This window comes from Chenopodium album, chromosome 11 (assembly GCF_948465745.1).
Source record: "Chenopodium album chromosome 11, dcCheAlbu1.1, whole genome shotgun sequence".
NCBI classification, from domain to species: domain Eukaryota; kingdom Viridiplantae; phylum Streptophyta; class Magnoliopsida; order Caryophyllales; family Amaranthaceae; genus Chenopodium; species Chenopodium album.
The window spans coordinates 56,561,423-56,581,134 of NC_137844.1; the positions used below are offsets into that span (position 1 = coordinate 56,561,423).

A 19,712-nucleotide genomic window follows, 5' to 3' on the forward strand; every position below is an offset into this window, starting at 1 on the left:
TTTTGAGGACGAAGGGAGTAACAGTTTCAATTTTGTGGATTTGCAGAGAAGTGCTGTTAGAAAGTCCTGATTTGCACACTTACACTTGTTCAGGCTCAGTTCTGGAAACCCAGGCATTGGACAAAAACACAAAATACAATCAAACACCAAAGTACCTGGAAGTCAGGAAAGTCAGAATCCTATATTATCTTACTGATATCTAAGTGACTAACTACCACCTGAACCATGCTACAAGTTCAGGAGTCCATACTAAAGCTTTCGATCAGATTATCAGCTTTTGGCTGGTATATAACTTTCGCAAACATGGACTTCGTCTTTTCATGAAGGATCATTTCTTCCAGCACACGGTCTTCTGAAATCCTCGACCTTGTATTCACTTTCTCCATGCTTTCCTCTGAAGAAAACATTAGCTCTGATAAACGCTCCTTTGTTGCCTGCCGCTGATACTTATCTTCTTCCCGAGTCTCTGAGGTGATCAAGTGATAAACAAATACATCTTTTTCTTGGCCAAGCCTATAAGCTCTGCTTATTGCTTGCCTTTCCACAGAGGGATTCCAGACAACATCAAGTAAAACTACCCTCGAGGCACCCACAAGATGTATCCCTTCACCACATGCCTTTATTGAAGCCAGAAGAACCCGAGCTTCACTTCCAGGATCATTAAAAAGCCGTATCATAGATTGTCTCTCCTTCATGTCTTGCTTCCCATGCATATAAAGCAACTCACTCCCCATGTTCCAACCAAAAGTAGCTTTTAGCAAATCTGCTATGAAGTTCAAGGGAGGTATATACTGGCCAAACACAAGCACTTTCTCTCCCTTGCTCAGCTTGATGAGCTCAACAAGGAACCGGGTTTTTACCCCAGCATCTAGGTCTGTTTTGTGCTTCTTTAAAAGATCCATGAGTGCATCATTGACAAAATTAGGTGTCTTGACATTCTCATCACAAAAGATTGAAGGGTGAACGGAAGTTATTGAGACCAAATTATCATATAAAAATCTGTTTAATTTCTTCCCAGACAAGTGTTGAAAACACCTCTTCTGAAGATTAGAGGGTTTTAGCATGATCAGTGAATGGAATAGCCCCTTAAGTCTCTCTCTTAAAATCTCCCCGTTGTGGACATGCACAAAAGGTGTGATCCTTTTCTTCAACTCTTCGATTCTTCTATCATCTTGTTCATAATATGCTGATAGAATCGGAGTTCCAATCTCTTCTCTGACCAAGGCAATTGTGTTATGAAGTTCCTCAAAGTTGTTCTGAAATGGGGTTCCAGATAAGATCACCCGTCTCTTTGTGGATATCTGAGACAGTACATTCCATATGTTACTTTTCTCATTCCTAGGAATATGCCCTTCATCCAGCACTAGAATACCAGGTTTTGTAAGAAGAATTTCCCTAACCTCCTTATTAGTGCCCTCCACACCAGCAAGTTTTCCAAAGAGCGTGTAGCTAACACCCAGAACGCCCTTCCCTAAGGCCCAAGTTGAAAGCTTAATAAATCGAATTGTCTTGTCATTTTTGATATCCCTGGCGTATGTGAGGATTTCAGGGTCCTCTTTCCCAGACAACTCGTTCTCATTTAAATTGAAAAAGGGGATATCAACTTTCCATCTTGCAAACTCTTCTTCCCAAGCTCGGAGCATGACACTAGGCGCAATGATAAGAGGGTTTGCCGTTTGGTATTGCTTCATGAAAGACTGAACAAAAACGACAGCTAGACGGGTCTTTCCAGTCCCAGGAGCATGGCATATGATACACCCACCCAAACCAGATGCAGCAGTAGGTTCGACAAGTTCATCAATCTTTATCCCTCCAGCAATGTTCTTCCAGATGAACTCAAACCCATCGCGCTGGTGAGGGTACAAATTCCTCTTAACCCCAGGGACGAGGTCCCACACTGTGCCTTGAATATCATCAGAGGCGCTAAAATGATCACCATGACCATCATAGCTAGAATCCTGAAACTGAAACCCATCATAGGCCATGCTATTATCATACATGAACCGTCCATAGTCTCTTCTGTTCCCCCTTCCAAATGGATCCTTGTTCTTCACATACAAAACCAAAATATTCGACATCATAAACATTTTTTAATGGAAATGTAAGAGAAAACTGTACATTATCAACAGCAATCTAATAATAAGAGCTTGAATATATGCCAAACTTACAAAATCTGGCATAACATGTTTTATCTCCAAGTGTACATACGAGCAGAATTTGCAAATCACTCCAATTTCATCATCGTGGATGAGATAATGCTTCCCTTTAGCGCAAAGCTCCTCTTGCGAAATGGCATCATGGGAAGGAACATCTTCACTGTCAACATCATTGTTGTACTGCAGGACAGGTTGTGGACTTTGTGTTTAAGACATGTGAAAATACACTCATATGCAGTGCAAATGGAAGCAGCTATTACCAAATTGACCTAAAGCTTGATAGTGATCGAAAAAAGAAAGTCAAGCACACACGAGATGCTTAAGCTTAACCAATATCGTATGAACAACAGAAAGTTCTGATAATATTCAAGCTTAGACAAATTTAAATCTCATTCACAACATGAAAACCGCCTCATTTCCCTGTCCACCTCCATCCCTTGAGATAATGTCCAAACTTTTGAACACGGTAAGCTTACCTAATACAAAATGAGGAAGGCGAAAGGAAAGAGCCTAGCTTCCTTATGCATACAACAGCTACAAGTATAAAACAGTGATAAGGCACCTAAAACTTTCCCTTCTGCAATCCAAATACAAACTACTTTTGAGTGAATCTGATACAACATGTAGCAATACAGCAGAATAGAATGCTCAACCTCTTTACCACAGCACTAAGCTCTTGAAATTCACAGAAAAACCAAGTGCTCAAAAAACACCACATTTGAGCAACAAAGCTATATTCCCATCAAACAAATTCCTTTATTTGCAACACTAAATCATATTTCCACAACTAATCAAAAATCACATTTAAAAATTTAACAAAAAAATATCCTAGTTCATCAAAGCAACAAAGCCATCACTGTTCAAAATTCTACAGCAATCAAAACATGTTAACAATAAAAAAAATACAAGCACAAGTTGCACAACCAACCAGAATTTAAAGTATTCATCTCATAAAATGTATAGTTTTAATGAATATGATCATTTCTAAACTTTAAAAATGGCTAAATATGAAATTAAAGACATAAATAATTAAAAAAAAAACCTTACCACTGTAGATTTATCAGCACCAATATTGCAAGCTCGAACAGAATAATCAAGATCATTGAACAAACTTTCAATTTCTAACTCATCTTCTGATTTTTCATGCACAACCAACTTCTCAACACCAAATTTGAACTTCAATGGAAGATAAAAATCACTTGTATCAGCCAAATTCTCATCTATTCCTTTATCTCTCCCCTCTAAAATCGAATTCAAGATACTAATCTGAAGCTCATTATCTTTAGTAGACTTCTTAACTCTATTCTTAATAGATGGAGATTCCAACTCGCCCCTATTCTTAACATTCTTGTTCATTGGTTGATATTCAACCTCGGCCGTGTTCTTTCCCTTTTTGTTCATTGGTGGATATTCAGCCTCAGCCTCGGCCTCGGCCGTGTTGTTGTTCTTCCGGGGCCTCCCTCTCTTCCTCTTTTCACCACTCACTTGACCCAACATCTTCCCAACTTCCTCTTCCTCCTTTTCAATTGACACACTCTTTTTAAACTCACTATCACAATTTCTATCTTTTCTTTTGTCATCATCATCATCATCACTCAATTCATCAACCCCATCATCATCATCATCATCATCATCATCATCATCATAATGAACAAGAACATCATTTTCATCAACTTCTATAACAGAACACTCTGAGCTTGAATACTCATCAGAAGAACTAGAAGATTCATCTTCCTTCCCAACAAAATCTTTGTCCATTTCAACATCATCTTCTTCACTTGATAAACCCTCAAAATCATAAACCACATCATCATCTTTTTCCTCACAATTCCCACCTTCCTCAACTTCATCTCCCTTCATTTCACCATCATCATTAACATCATCGCTAATTTTCAAATCCAAAGGATGACATCCATCATCATGCACATCCTCATCATCATCATCTTCATCTAAGTGATCCAATCCAAGAGGATTCCATCTTTCTCCCAAAATTTGCAAAGAATCATCACTTTCACCATCATTCACATCATACATCATCATAACCCCTTTTCCATGATCATCATCATCATCATCAAAAACTTCTTTTTTAACACAACCCAAGTCCTGAATTTGTGAATTCTTCCCTGATTCATTAAATTTATGAACCCCTTTTAAAAATTCTTCTTCATCAATCACCATGGCTTCACTACCCTCCATCAAATTTTCATCTTTAATTCCAATTATACCCTCAAAAATTCCATCTTTTTTCTTCTTCCACTCCCTTTTAGCAGCCAAGCGCGCCCTTTTATTTTGCTCCATTAACATTTTTGCTCTTTGACTCCTTGTTCTCTTCCCTACTGGTAAATTCTCCATTTTTTTTCTTGGAAAAATGGAAAATTTCTAGAAACAGAGGAATTAAATTTTATACTTACAAAGAAGGAAGAATTGTACTACGTAAGAGTTTAAAAAAAAAATAATAATAAATAAAAAAAAAAAAAAAAAAAGGTGATGGAATTGAGGAGAGAGATAAATAAATGCAGGTAGGTGAGTTCAGAGAGAAGGATGTGATGTTGCAATGGGATCCAGAAGTAGTAAGAATTCGCGCCAATTATGCATGCAAAAGTCCGCCATATTTCAAGGAGGCTTTTTTTTTTAACTCGTACTTGTATTATTTTTTTTTTTTAATTATTTTTTACTTGATACATGACTTTTAACTTTTAAGTGACACAATTCACAAAATTGAGAGAATAAATAGTGTGTTTTTATTGACGGAGTAAATTTTTATAGCATGACCATGTAGCTCTATAATATGGACAAAATAATCATTGTAACACTGATCTAGGAAATCCTTTAACACGGATAAAATAATTCTTGTAACACGAAATAATACTAATAAAGTAACTCCAATATGGTTGGCCACACAGCCACATATAAAAGTTGGTGGTAAGAAAATTGTTTGTATTCTTAAAGCAAATGAGTTATACTTATTGAAAAATATAGTTTCTTGGTTTTTTTATTTTTTTCACTTACAATACTTGAAAAATATATATCATCAAAGCTATGGAGTAATCAAAGTAAATTAAATAATATATATGGAGTTGTGTAAAAGTTAAAGTATGGCATGTATAAAAATGCAAAACGAAAAATATTGTGTAGAACGGACTCACGCGGCCCGCGCTCGGCCCGTTTCTTTAAAGTTTAGCCCGCGCACGGCCCGATCTTTAAATAACTATGGTTTTTTTAAAAAAAAAAAAAAAACCCAAACCCAACGTCCCGCCTTTCTCCTTCTTCTTCTCACCCACGTTTTCTGCATTCTCACTCCATTTTCATCGGTTACACTCCGAATTAACTATCAGCTTAACTTCACATTTCCGAATTATTCGCATCACTACTTCATTATCCATCTTTAATTTTATTTGCATGTATTTAATTTTTACTTCTTTTATATAAACCCTAACTTTCGTCATTTTCGACTCTATTAATGGCTGACATTCCGTCGATTAAAGATTCTTCTCCTTTAAAAGTTTATGTTAAACGAAGTAAACAAGCACGAAAACAGCAGAAGACAGTTGCAATGGCTTAAAGGTTTATTATATTTCGGTTATTTTTAGGTTGTACTATTTTTTTAAAAATCAATTTTTATAAGTTATTATTTCGTTCTGTAGGGTCGATTCAGAACCTCCATTGAAGAAGCGTGGTCCTAAACCTGGTTTTAAACGAAGTCGACCTGTTAGGTGTGAAATTTTGTACTTGTGGTTTTATATAGAATCTTTTTTCTTTGGAAACATACCATATCTGATTATTATATTGTAATTTGATAATAACAGGATTTACAATTAGTTTATCAGGAATTGTAATTTTTCTATCAGAAATTAGCTTATTCTTCTGTGATAAATCATACATATGCCAATTAGCTTGTCTTGAATTTGATTATTTTATTTTGATAACAGTTTATGTTTTCCAGGATTTAGGTTTTTTTGGTCAGAAATTAACTTCTTTTTATCAGTATTTAAATTATATCAGTAAGGAATAATATTTATTCAATCCGAAATAAGATTACTTTTATCAGTAATAAGATATATACGTGACACATTACATTAGTTAGGAATAATAATTTTTTCATCAGGAATAAGATTATTTTGGTCAGAAATGAGTTTATTTTTGTCAGGAAAAAGATATTTATGCTGACAAATAAGATTATTAATTTCAGGAATAACATAATTATTATCATGAATAAGAATGTTTTATATAGCTCTCAATTTTAATGTCATTTTTTACTTTTCAATTTTTCAGTTCTCTTACTGAAGATGATATTTCAGACTTAGAGCTTGGTAATAAATCTGGTCTCAATCATCTTTGTCAAATTTTGGAAGATTTAAGTGATAAGCAAAAGAAGGATGTAACAGACATTGGTTTTGGTGGATTGCTTCATATGAATTTGAAGGATAATATTAGTCATCAGTTGTACGGTTATTTAGTAACTCATTATAATCCCAAGGCAAGAAATGTGATAGTTGATAAAAAGGAACATGCTATTCATATTGATAGTTCTGATATTGCTGATGTTTTGGGTATTCCTTATACTGATCTAGCAGTGAAAGAGATTTCAAAAAACAAGAAAGGATTTAATCCTGATGACAATTTGAAGTTAGAGTGGAGGAAGTTTTTGTGTTTGGATGTAGAAGATGAATCGGAAAAAGGAAATTACTCTGGAAGTAACAAGAAAAAAAAGAGGAAAACTGGTGATGAATCTGAAAAAGGTTTTCAAAGAGCAGTTCAAACTAAGAAGAAGAAGAAGACATATGTCAATTTTCTTACTTATCAAACATTGTTTGAGAAATATAGAGAGGGAGGTTATGAATTCAAGAGACTCTTTGTTATGTTTGCTATATCTAACTTTTTGGCTCCAATTGGTGACAAGTCCCCAAATTTTAACATTATCAAGTCTTTGGAAGATGTACGTTTCATAAAGACTTACAACTGGATTGGTTATGTGATGGATTGGTTATGTGATTCAATAGCAGACTTTCAGGCTTTTGTTTTGAAGAAGAAAGCAGGACAAGTATTGAAAACTAAATCAAAACAAGTAAATGGCTATCTGGTTGCATTTGTAATTGCTTTTTTGCAAAAGTTTGAGTTTGGGACCACTTTACCATTAACACCTGTATCATCTCCCTCATTCGCCTCGACTAATGAATTACCATTATCATAATCAGAAGACTCATCATCATAAACCCCAATTCGGTTCCAATATTCCCCAATTATCTGAACCGAATCGTCACTTTCTCCACCATTTTCATAATTTACAATTATCCCTTTATCCCTTTCACCTAACCCCGTGTTCATTGCTGTAGTGTCACCGTTGTAACAGATTCTGTTCCCGCATCCGAGAAGCTGAATTCCTTTCAAGAACTCGGATTCATCGATTGCTACGGCTTCTTCAATTCCACCACTTTCATTATCATTGTCACTGCCATTAGATTCGTAATTTAAACCAGATTGTTTAGCTTTCGCTTCTTCAAATCTTCTTCTAGCAGCTATTCTTCTCTGTTTGTTCTCTTTTCTTATTTTCTCCATGTTTATTGACCTTTGAAGCCTTGTTCTTCGTCCAACAGGCTCCATGGTTTAAGAATTTGGAGTTCAAATGATTGACAACAGGGGAGGTCAAAACTAGGGAAGAAAATGAAGATAAATTAAATCTTCTAAAGTATAATGGAAAATGTAACGTTTGAAGATAAATACTCACAAATAAATATTGGAATTAATTTTATTTTTTTTTTAAAAAAAAGGTAGATACTTCATGGAAGGAGGAGGAGAGAGAATAAAAGTGTGTTTTGTTTGTTGCAATAAAACGGAAAAAAGGCGCCAAAGAACGTGTAAGAAAAGGAAGAACATTTGTTCATTTAAGGAAATAGAAATTTGGGGTTCTTTATTTTATTTTACTACGTTAGATCCCGTACCATGTACGGTTATTTTAATTACGTCATATCTTTTTTTAAAAAAAAATTAATTTATGGCATACAAAATTAAAAGTTAATATCTTTGTAGAATAAATTATATTCCATCAAAATTACATCTTCTATAAAAAGATTATTTATTTTCTTATTACTCTTTACCTAATTGCGTAATAACATAAGAAAGGTGAATATTATTGCTTGTTTATTTTCTTGACGAAAAGAAACTTTTTTATTTAAATAACTTTCTTAAATAAAATTTTCTTATTAAATATTAGGTAATGTTATATGTAACCCTAAGGGCTATATATAAGCATTAAATACACTCTTGGAAATTGTATAAAAGTAGGAATTCATGACAAAAATACGCGTAAATCAGTGTAATTAGTGTTTATATTTTTATGATTTCTTAACTTTTTACGATTTTCAAGTGTAAATTTAATGCTTATATGTAGCCCTAAGGGTCTAAGGGATATGTATAACATTTTCCATAAAAATTAAACCCATTAATTCCATAATAAAATCAATAATTCAATAATTATATACTAAAAGGCACACCAGCAATAGGGCTGGCAAAAACTGACCCGACCCGAAAACCCGACCCGAACCCGACCTGAAAAAAAGCGGGTTAGGGTTGAGATTTTCGACCCGAAAACTTAAATGGGTCGACACGAACCCGAACCCGAAATTAAATGGGTTAGGTTAAGGTTGAAAATCTCAACCCGAAAACGACCCACTTAACCCGAAATAACCCGAACTTTTTAAAGTTTTAAAAAAAAACAGAAAAAAAAAATCGTATAAAGCTTTCAGCCCAGCCCAAATTCATAAAGAGGCTTCTTTATGGCTTCTTTAGTTCTTTATATAAAATCAAAACCCTAAAATCATGTATTTTGCCCTCATTTCTTCTGTCGTTTTCCCCTTGCTTCTGAGCTTCTCTCTCTTTAATTTTCTCTCTCCTCAAAACCCCTAAATCCATACGTCATTGTTGAGAGTACTTCATCATCTCCTTCACGGCTTGACTCCTTCACTCCTCTACGAGACGCGTTCTTCAATTCCTCTCCTTCAACAATCAAGGTATCTTGCTTCATAATTTATATTCTGTTTTTTCTTCGTTTTTTACATGCTATTTTTGTTTGTTTTCGAGTTTTTCTGTTGTTAATTTTATATTTACCTTCTTTCGTTTATTTTGGTTTTTTATATGCTAATTTTCGAATGTTATTACTAATTTCTGATGTTAAATGTTGTTGTTTATGTTATTATACGGTTGTTTTTGCTAATTTCGAATGGTAATGCTAATTTTTATTGTTAAATGTTGTTTATGTTATGGTGGATCTTGCTAATATTTGTTGTCTATTTATGTTTTCATGAGCATGCATGTTTTAATTTAGATCTTAGCTTACTAATTAGATCTAGTCTGATTTTATGCATGTTTTAATTATATTGTTGTTGTTTTGGTTTATAGGTTTGGCAGCAAGAAGTAGCCACCCATGTTCAATTGGAAATGTTGTGTGATCAATTTTGAAGCTTGAGGTGGTGAACAAGGATGACAGGCACAACAACGCTCGATCTTAATCTAAATAAAAATCTTATTGCATCTTTTATTATTGTTTGAGAACTGTAATTCGTGTTATAAAAAAAACATGGTTTGTAATCGTTAATTATGATTGTTACTTTGTTAGACTACGCTATTTAATTTTGGTTTGAATAATTTTGGTTTGAATTAAACGCTTAACTCTGAAGGTCTGAACTCTGAACAACTTGTGTTTGAAATAAAAAAAAGTTATTCAGGTCAATTTTGGGTTAACCCGAACCTGAATATTTCAGGTTTGGGTCGGGTCAATTTCAGGTCAAAGAAACCTGATTTTAACCCAAATAAAAAATCAGGTCAAATAAGGTCAATTTCGGGTTGACCCGAACCTGAAAATATCAGGTTCAGGTTGGGGTTTACAACCCGAAAAGTTAAATGGATCAGGTTCGGGTTGGGGGGTAGCTGACCCGAAAACAAGTGACCCGAACACGAACCCGACCCGACCTGATCCGTTTGCCAGCCCTAACCAACAATGACACATTCATTTCTGGTGTGTTCTTAGTATTTTGTTTTTTGCTTTTAAATATTTAAGGAAAATGTTATACATAGTCCTTAGGGTTACATATAAGCATTAAATTTACACTTGAAAATCGTAAAAACTTAAGAAATCATAAAAATATAAACACTAATTACACCGATTTACGCGTGTTTTTGTCATAAATTCCTAATTTATACAATTTCCAATAATGTATTTAATGGTTATATACAGCCCTTAGAACTACATATAATATTACTCAATTTTTATTTATTGTGTTTTTATTTTTGTTGCTGTGTTTGTGTAAAAACTCTGCAATTCTGATGTACTAGGCTACAACTACTGTATTTTTTACTGTAGCGCAGGGGTCAGAAGCCTTACGTTTTTGCTGACATTATTAATCATAGTAATGACAAAGTGTTCGCTGTTTCTTGATTTAGAACTGCTTCTTGATTTTATTCCGGAAACTCTTTTGATCTTTGCTACTTGGAGATGTTGAGAGTATTGACACTATGGTGTTCTTAATGGCACGATATAGATAGTACGAGTACTATAACTCTATTAGTATTGACTATTGAGTACTTCCTCTGTCTTTATTTTTCTTTGCCCTGTTTAACTTTTTACAGTCTTTAACACATATTTTAGAACACATATATCTTTATTTTCATGCACGTAAAAATTATAAAAACGTGATATTAAAAAAATATACAACGAGTCGAATCTAACAAGATCACTAATGAATATATTTCTTAGAGGTGATCAAAATTCGGGCCGGGCCAGGCATTACTAAGAAAACTCATGCCCAATTTTCCTAAACCCGTTAAAAAGTGTCGGGCTTATCGGGTCAAAGCGGGTTTTTTCCAGGCCGGATCGGGTTTTTTTTAACTAAAATTGTGTAGTTTGGCTTGCCTAAACCCGCCCGTTTTTTGGGCAGATCAGGCTGAGCTTGCAGACCGGGTCATAGTTGATCACTTTTATATTATCTTTTACAGATTAATGGTAATTTACGGTCAAAATTTACAAATTTTGACCTGAAAAAAAATAACAATGGAGCAAAAATAAAGGGACAGAGGGAGTATTGAATTTAGTTGTCATAAGGTTGAATATAAATTGTACTCTCTATATCTCCTAACACGAAGTAAAATATTATATGTGACTATGATAAAATATTATAGAAGTAAAAATAATACAGAGTAGTTTAATACTTCCTTTGATCTTATTCTTCTGTAAATTTTAATGTTCCAAGTTTCCAACTACTGTACTGAATTCTCTACGTTTATGCAATTCTACATACAAACATCTATCATAATTTTCAAGTCACCAAAGCTTTAAAATTAATTACTTTATGTTTTACTCTATAATTTACTGTTGTTATTAGCATCATTTAGACATTAGGTCACATTACATACTTCATTAATTGGTAACCTCCCAATTTAGAAATTCAAGAGGTGATTAGGAGACTATGTAATATTTTTAAATAGGATAACATTAATGTAGAAAAGATGGAGTTATAACAAGGAATGATATTCGTGTCATTCCCACAAGGGCATGTAAGATTGTGACCTTGCTACCTAGCTGACAATGTTTGATGCTTTTTTCTGATCTACTCGATCATATTGTCCCGATTTTGAAATTTAATGGGTGAATTAATAGATCACCATTAAAAGTTTTTAAATAAGAGAACATTTAAAGCTTAAAAAAAATAGAGTTATTACAAGAAATGATATTCGTGTCATTCCCACCGAAGACATGGAAGATTGTGACCTTGCTTGGTAGTTGGCGATACTTAATGCTTTTTCCCCTTCTACTCACACTACCAATAATGCTGCATTGCTTTTTTTGGGTTTTTGGCAACTTTGAACATCTGGATATGGAGATTAATTCAAAGCTTCAACAATTATGGAAATTTTTCACATGATGAGGAGATACAATTGGATGCTTACATACAAGAATACACTAAATCATTATATGCCCATGTCATTTGTAACTTGGAAATGTTAGGTCACTCTTATTTAATTTAGTTGCATTTAATCTTAAAAATTAAACTATTTATATGACCATGTCATTTGTAACCAAAGACATTCATAATTATTTAGGTATTGTATTTAGGAAAAGTGTTTGCTTTTAATGTTTTATGAAGAAAATTGCCTCAAATTTTATAGAGTATTATATTTTTAATACGGAATATCCTTTTATTGGATAACTTCTAATGATTACTCCGTCATAAAAAGAGAACTGACTAGATAGTAGGAGACTTCAATATGGTTTAAACTTTTGATTGTTTGTCAACCTTATGATTATGAGCTAAGAATGATTTTCATAATTATACGGAGTATTGTTTTATACATGTATCAAAGACTCATGTAGAGAGCTATGGACTATAGACACTTGCAATTTTCTCTTTGTAATATGAGCAAGTGGTACGAATACACAAGTAGGATTTGTATTTGGAACAATGTAATAGACTGATGGACTAATATAATGGAACATACTTTGCAAGGAGTTTGCAGTTGTCGTCCCAACTATGCACATATTTTTTCATATAGTGACGAATTTTTTGAATTAAAGAAAGTGTCGTCGTAGACTCGTAGCATTGACCATTGTTTGATTAAATTTTGTATAGCCAAGTAAAATATACTTGTATATAGTATTATTTATATATTACCTCCGTTTCATATTATTTGTAACTATTAGATATTTTATTTCTCTACTTTATGTCAAATCATTGCAAATAATATGAAATAGAGGTAGTACGTAGTGTTCATTTCTTTATGTGAGAGTAATATAAAACTCAATTGTGTTTTTACAAAATAATTGTTATGATAATTGAGAAATTAAATTTTGAATGTATTCGAATCAATTTCAATAAGAACACATGTGAAAAGTCCAAAAATAAGGACTATGGTATTACTTACTAATGATTTATTTTATACACTCCCTTCACGGGTTACATTTGTCCTTTTTATAGTATTTGTTTCAATTATTTTTTTACACATTTGTTTTTTACTAATTTAAAAAAAATACCGAATAAGTCAACCTTAAGTACTTTGATTTTATTTTAATGTTTATGATCATCATATCATCAAGAGAGTAATGTCATTAATACTCCTTTCTTTTAGAAAATTTAAGTACTTTAAGATAGTATAGGGTACTAATACATACATATACATTATTTCGTACCATACAACAAAAAAGCATCTCCCCCTTCTACTCTCAAGCGTCAACCTGTGGAGATGGGCTGGTTAAACCTGTAATACGTGTCGATTCATTAGGATCTTTCATCTTAACTTATTAAAAAAAATTTATAATAAACAAACTAATATACATAAAGTAGTACTTGTATCATTGTATATGTCTTTATTTTAAACGAATATAAAGGTTGATTAGAAATTTAGAAGAGCTTGACACAAATAAATACTGACTAGTTCATTAGTGTAAAATCGTTGCGTAAAGAGTACACCTTTAGACATGGAGGATAAAGATTAAAGAGTGACACGATAGTAGCTTTAAAATTCCATAGGTTTTAATGTTGTTTTATTGTGTAATAATTTACTCGTATACTATTGTGATTCTGATTGACCTCGTAAATATGCTACTTGCTCTGATTTTGCAACTCTGGTGCTATACGCCTATATTATACAGCTGTAGTCTGTAGATCGTAGCCAACCTATTACTGTACTACCTATGTCAGCCAATGTCTTCAATGATTACTACTTTGATATGACCTTTGACCACTTATACCATCTTAGATTAATTTCACTTGCAATACGTAGTTTAACTAAGGCTTCATGTTCCATTTTGAAAGAGCATGTTTTGGAATACTTCCTCGGTTTTTTTTTTTTTTATGTGTTACAATTTGACCGATATATAATATTTTAGACAATTTAATTAATTTAAATAAAATAAGAGGAAAGTGGGATAGTTGGATTATTAAAAAAATTAAAAGATAGTGAAGTTAATAATTTATTGAAAAGTAATGAATGTGAGAGAAAAGATATACTTCCACTGTTTTCTTTTACTTGCAACACACCTTTTAAGCACGGAGTTTTAGGAGATGATTAGTGATGGTAAACAAGCGATTTTATCAATATAATTTTTACACGAAAATTAGAATAGGGTTAAGTATCATTTGTAAAAATTATAATAAAAAATTTGTCCGTTTACATTACATAAACCCGACCTCAAAACACGTGCCACAAGGCTGTGTTGCAAGTAAAAGAAAACGGAGGAAGTAATAAAAAAAATAGTAGTGGATTTGGATGGGTACTATGAGAGGATAAAAATATAATATTTTAATATAGTTTTTTGTCAAAAAAAAGAAGTGTAATATTTATTAAAATACGGAGGGAGTAAGTTTTTTAAAGTGTTTATATGATATGATTTGGTCTAAATTTTTATAATATGAGACTAAGATTGTTTGATTTGCTTAAATTGTGATCTTAATTATACGTTAATGTATAAAGATGAGCTTTTTAGCTTCGAAAGAGTACATTAGACAGCAATGGCTTTGGGAGTTGAGAGCCACAAAGCTAGAGTTGCAAATGGACAAGGCTTGCCTTGAAGCGCTATGAAATCAAGACCATCAGGTCATAGTGCTTTCATATTTCTTACGGAGTTATAGTAATTGGTGGTGTTTTGGTTGTAATTTTCGTTTTGTTCATTGTTTTAGGGAGGGTAATAACTAATAAGATAGTCAATTGTTTGGCTAATTTGGGGGCTGTCGTTCTTAAAAGAGAATGTTGTTTATTTTGATGTATCTCCAATCGAATAAATAATCTTCTTTTGAAGGACATCCTTGGGTACCACATCACGCTTGGTTGTTCAATTTTTGCTTGATTTGTTATTGGGGTTTTTCCTCGCTTTTGCATAATTAAAAAAAAAAAACATTATAAGGTACGGAGTATGATCTTATTAAATTTGTTTGAACGTGTATTTTTTTTCACATATATAAAAGAAAAATTGACAAGAATAATCCTAACTTTGTCTCATCCGCTAAAAATAATTCCAACTTGAATTATTTTTTAATAATCCGAACTTTGATATGAATTTACTTTCAACGGTCCTAAGTGACCAGTAACCAGTAACCTGCTAGGAATGTAATTTTTTTTTTTTAAAAAAAATGTAATTTACACATGTCACAACATGATTGGTCAAAATATGTTATTAGTACTAATTTTTTTAAGGCAGATCATTAGTATAAATTAACAATTAACTCCCTTAAAAAAAATTAACAATTAACTAACTATTTAAAAAATAATTTTAAGAAAAACCACCGCCAGCGTCCGCCCCAACCTGGCCTTCCCCTAGATTCTTCCTATCTGCGTCCCCTTCCCCACCGCAACCCCAACCCTCCATTTCCTCGCAACCGCATTTTGCAACCAATTAATCCCCACTCGCAAGTTGCAAAACCCTTTTGCAACAACGAAATCGGAAAAAGGGTGGAGTTTTGGGTAGCTTAGGGACGCGACTTGCGGGCAGGGTGAGGGTTTGTACTCTTCGCAGTTAGGGCCGATGTAGTCAGTAAGGGTTTCGAATGGGCCGGGTTCTATGGTTGGCGTCTTGGCGAAATGGATTCGAGGTAGAAAAGGGGGTGTCGAGAAAGTTGGTAGCGTGGCGGTCGCGGGAAGGAGATCAACGAGGGTGGAGGCGGACTGGGCCGCTGGACGGTGGCATAGGCTGGGTGGCGGCCTGGATGGCTGGCTGGACGGTGGCATGTCATAAAGTGGTTTACTAATTGGGGCGCTGGTAGGGGTGTTTTTAAGTTAATTAATTAATTTATTTTTAAAAAAAATCTGAATTTTTTTAATTTTTAATTTTTAATTTTTTTTTTACCAACCATATGCTGACACGTGTCATATAACTTATTATAACAAGTTGAATAACATGTTAGGACCATTAAAAGCAAATCAATATCAAAGTTTGGATTATTAAAAAATAATCCAAAGTTTGGATTATTTTGGGCGAATGAGGCAAAATTGGGATTATTCTTGTCAATTTTTCCTATATAAAATTCATAATTTTACAAAATAATTATTAAAGATATTTGACAACAATTAAACAGAACTGAAAAGATATGATTTAATTTGAATTTAACAAAACTAAGGGCCTATTCACATTTACTTAATTTCAGTTCAGTTCAGTTCAGTTCCAATCAGTTCAGTTCAGTTCAGTTCCAATCAGTTCAGTTCAGCTCTTAATTTCTCTCTCACATAAAATATTCATTTCAGCTCAATTCAGTTCAGTTCAGCTCAATTCAGTAAACATGAACAGGCCCTAAGTAGTAACAACTACTAATTAAGAACATAGCGCAGTACATAACTAAAGTAGTAATAAGTATTCCTTAATAAGGAGCCTAATATTTTTTTCTTTTTAGGAAATTTTATTCGTTAACATTACCCAGATAAGTTTGGATGAGGATGGGAAAGGACATAACTGTACATGATACTTTTATTACGGAGTACTCCGTATGACTTTACGAGTATTTCACTTGTTTGGTTATACACTTGTACTCGTATTTTTATTTGTTGCATAATGCCAAATTATAATGCCATGTTTGATCTAACGAGTAATACTAACAACTTACCAAGGTCCAAGTACATCTGTACATATGACTATATGAGCGTGATTTACCTGAAGTAGAAGTAAAGCCAAAAGATTCTTAAGAAGTACAAGTACATCATAGTTGATTAAGTTGAATTTATTAGCCCCTGAAAAAACATTTGATTTTTTTAGTTTAATAACCATGTCGTGTAGTGTGATTAGATTTATTTAATATGCTTATTCACATGCCTAACGTTTCTATATATACATCATTCATGTAAAGCTTGTAAACAAATGTGACCTAATCTGTGTAATTAAAAGACAAACCCAATAAAAAACTTAATTAATTTACTCATACGAAGGACCTGTTCACTTCAACTTAATTTCAGTTCAGTTCAGTTCCTAATTTCCTTCTCTCATAAAATATTCATTTCAGCTCAGTTCACTTCAGTTCAGCGCAGTTCAGTAAATGTGAAAAGGCCGAAGTACTCCCTCCGTCTCACAGTACAAAACATATTTGGGATTTTTTTTTACGAAAATTAAAAATATTGTAGAATCCTTAAAACTAGTGATTATAAGAGCATTAATAATGCACTAGTTCTTAAAATGTAGTTCTTATTCTCTCTCTTATTCCACAGCATCAAGAATTCCAATTAAGATTCATCCTCTATGTAACCTAAGAAATGCAACAGTTCTTAATACTATATCTTAACCTCTGCCAAAGCTAGCTTTTACTTACAAAATACAAGCCATGCAAAACGCACACATTTCGTTAGTAGCAAATGTCGTTTTGAGCCTAGTCGTCAGCAGTGATTCATATTTTTAAGATCCATTGCTTATTTTAGAACCCCCAAGCACAATTGCTAAATAAGAAACTCTCATTTCTTACCTAAAAACTAGTTCTTATAGTTTCTCTCTCCTTAAGTACCACCTAAGAACCCTCCATTATCGATGCTCTAGTACCTATATGTGCATGTGAGGTTAGAGAGAGATAAATAGAAAGAAAAATTGAAGAGCTAGAGAGAGAATGAAAGTGTTGGAAATTTATGTTAAAAAGGAAAAAAAAAAAAAAAGGGAAAAAAAAAGAAAAAAGAGGATAATAATATCAAAAAAATATAACCTTAGCTTTAAATACAAACAAACATTGTATTTTGGTTTACCCAAAAAAGGAAAACTACTTTGTATTATGAGACGAAGGGAATATACACTTTACCACGTCCTCTCACATGAAAAACTCTTTGAACTTAAAGTGTAGATGCAACATGAGCCTCTTCTATAGGGTTTAAGTAACTAGTACTCCGTACTACCTATGTCCTCTCTTCTCCATCATCAACGTCAATTTATTTTAACCATTAATATTGCGAGAAGCATTAAATTACTTGTCTTAAATTCTTAAAATATATAATCTTACATACTCGTATTAACTTTATCATCACTCTTGCTAATTTTCTCCACAATAATAACTCGAAGTTAAGAGTTTAAGACTTACAACCCTAATGAGTATAATGACGTAAAATTACATTTTGTGCGGTTTCCAATGCGTATGTTTAACCAACTAATCTTTAATCAATAAATCATCAATCGATCAATCAATAATCAATCAATCAATAAACCTATATTAAAGGCAAAACCAGGAATGACACTTGTCATTTCCTGGTTAAAAATTTTCCCTCCTTTTTTTTTTTTCCTTTCCTTTTTAGTTTTTTGACAACATATTTAATTTAATCCAATTATATTTAATTAAATTTTTTTACATATATTCTATGTACTAGGAAACTTTTAGTTACAAAAATACTAAAATTGATTAAAAATAATGTATTGGAATATATTCTTTTCCAAAATTGTTATAATATTATCAATATCAATTTTTTTTCTCCAACTTTTATCATTTGATAATAAAATTTATTTTAATTAAAAAAAGAAAAATCATTTTGGTAGCATACTTTGTATTAATCTTAAAATTTTACGTAACATTTATAAGAACAAAATAAGTTTGTTATAGTATACTTTGTACACAACATATATTGGAAAATTATTTAATTATTCTAAACATTTATGTGATTATTTAAAAAATAAAAACCCCTACTGCTCACTAAAGATATACTTAAAAAGTTGATTATTGAATACTAATTATCCTAAAGTAAAATGAACTCAACTAAATTTTCATATTATGTCGATCAAAGTGTGTCAACAATTTAAGGACAAATGTATATGAGTTCGTATATGGGTACTAACCTAAGCTAATATTTTAATTTTCTTATATAAAACCTTATAGCTTCTAAGTTTCTATTACTATATTTATTTATTTATACAATCCAATTCAATAACTTTTACGTATTTAGTATTGGTATAAACTAATTAAAATTCAAGTTATTTTGTTACAAATAATTTTTTTGGATAAATTATCGTTAAATTAACACCATTATTTATTGTTTATTTGTTGTAAAATTTAATTATGACTGTGCATGGCACGGGACTTAACCTAGTTACATACTAAGTTAAATTATGAAAAAGAAGATATATAGAAATTACATAGTGAAATAATTCTAATATGATCACACATGTTAATTTTTCATTTATACATAAGTAGCAATAGGCGAACAAATTTTTTTGTAGTTTGACTCAATAAATAGTGAGTAGAACATAAAAGAATAAAGGTAGTATATATTAAACGAGTCATAAATGATTCAATGCAGATCATTTCAGTTCACTTTAGCTCAATTTACCGGTAAAGAACGGGCCTTAGCTAGCGCTCCATATTTAAGTTGGGTAATGGCTTAATGGGAGAGTGATCTAATAGTAATGGACTAATGGCTTAGACAATAGTCACTACTCACTACAGTTGCTGCAGCACTCTACAGCGGATTAATCGGCCCAATTCCCGCTCCAACAAAATAAATTAAAAAAATAAATTTTTTACGGAATTAAAAACAAAGAGAAAATACAAGTTGATATCCAATATCAACGAAACTTGTTGATATAAGGGTGGTGTGGTCTTTTCCTCTGTTAAATGAAGGGCA

At 32.4% G+C, this 19,712-nt stretch overlaps 1 protein-coding gene and 1 long non-coding RNA gene across 2 annotated transcripts; one reads left to right on the plus strand and one right to left on the minus strand.

Moving 5' to 3' along the window:
- Positions 1-229: 229 nt before the first annotated feature.
- Positions 230-4,918, minus strand: LOC145566950 (SNF2 domain-containing protein CLASSY 4-like). The gene is made up of 4 exons (XM_081626204.1): positions 3,579-4,918; positions 3,199-3,482; positions 2,169-2,355; positions 230-2,048 (listed from the first exon to the last, which is right to left on the minus strand). The coding sequence occupies exons 1-4, from the start codon at positions 4,506-4,508 to the stop codon at positions 237-239; spliced, it is 3,213 nt and encodes a 1,070-aa protein (XP_081482330.1). The 5' UTR covers positions 4,509-4,918; the 3' UTR covers positions 230-236.
- A 3,948-nt stretch (positions 4,919-8,866) lies between these two features.
- Positions 8,867-9,767, plus strand: LOC145569350 (uncharacterized). The gene is made up of 2 exons (XR_014096099.1): positions 8,867-9,163; positions 9,552-9,767. It is a non-coding gene; the product is annotated as an uncharacterized LOC145569350 (long non-coding RNA).
- Positions 9,768-19,712: the final 9,945 nt, after the last annotated feature.

Bases quoted from the DNA above. Each gene is read 5' to 3' on its own strand.
- LOC145566950 (XM_081626204.1), bottom strand. From the start codon at position 4,508: ATGGAGAATTTACCAGTAGGGAAGAGAACAAGGAGTCAAAGAGCAAAA. The intron at 3,483-3,578 runs GCTGAGGCTGAA...AATAGGGGCGAG, and splicing joins ACAACACGGCCGAGGCCGAG to TTGGAATCTCCATCTATTAA. The intron at 2,049-2,168 runs GTAAGTTTGGCA...TTGTATGTGAAG, and splicing joins AACATGTTATGCCAGATTTT to AACAAGGATCCATTTGGAAG.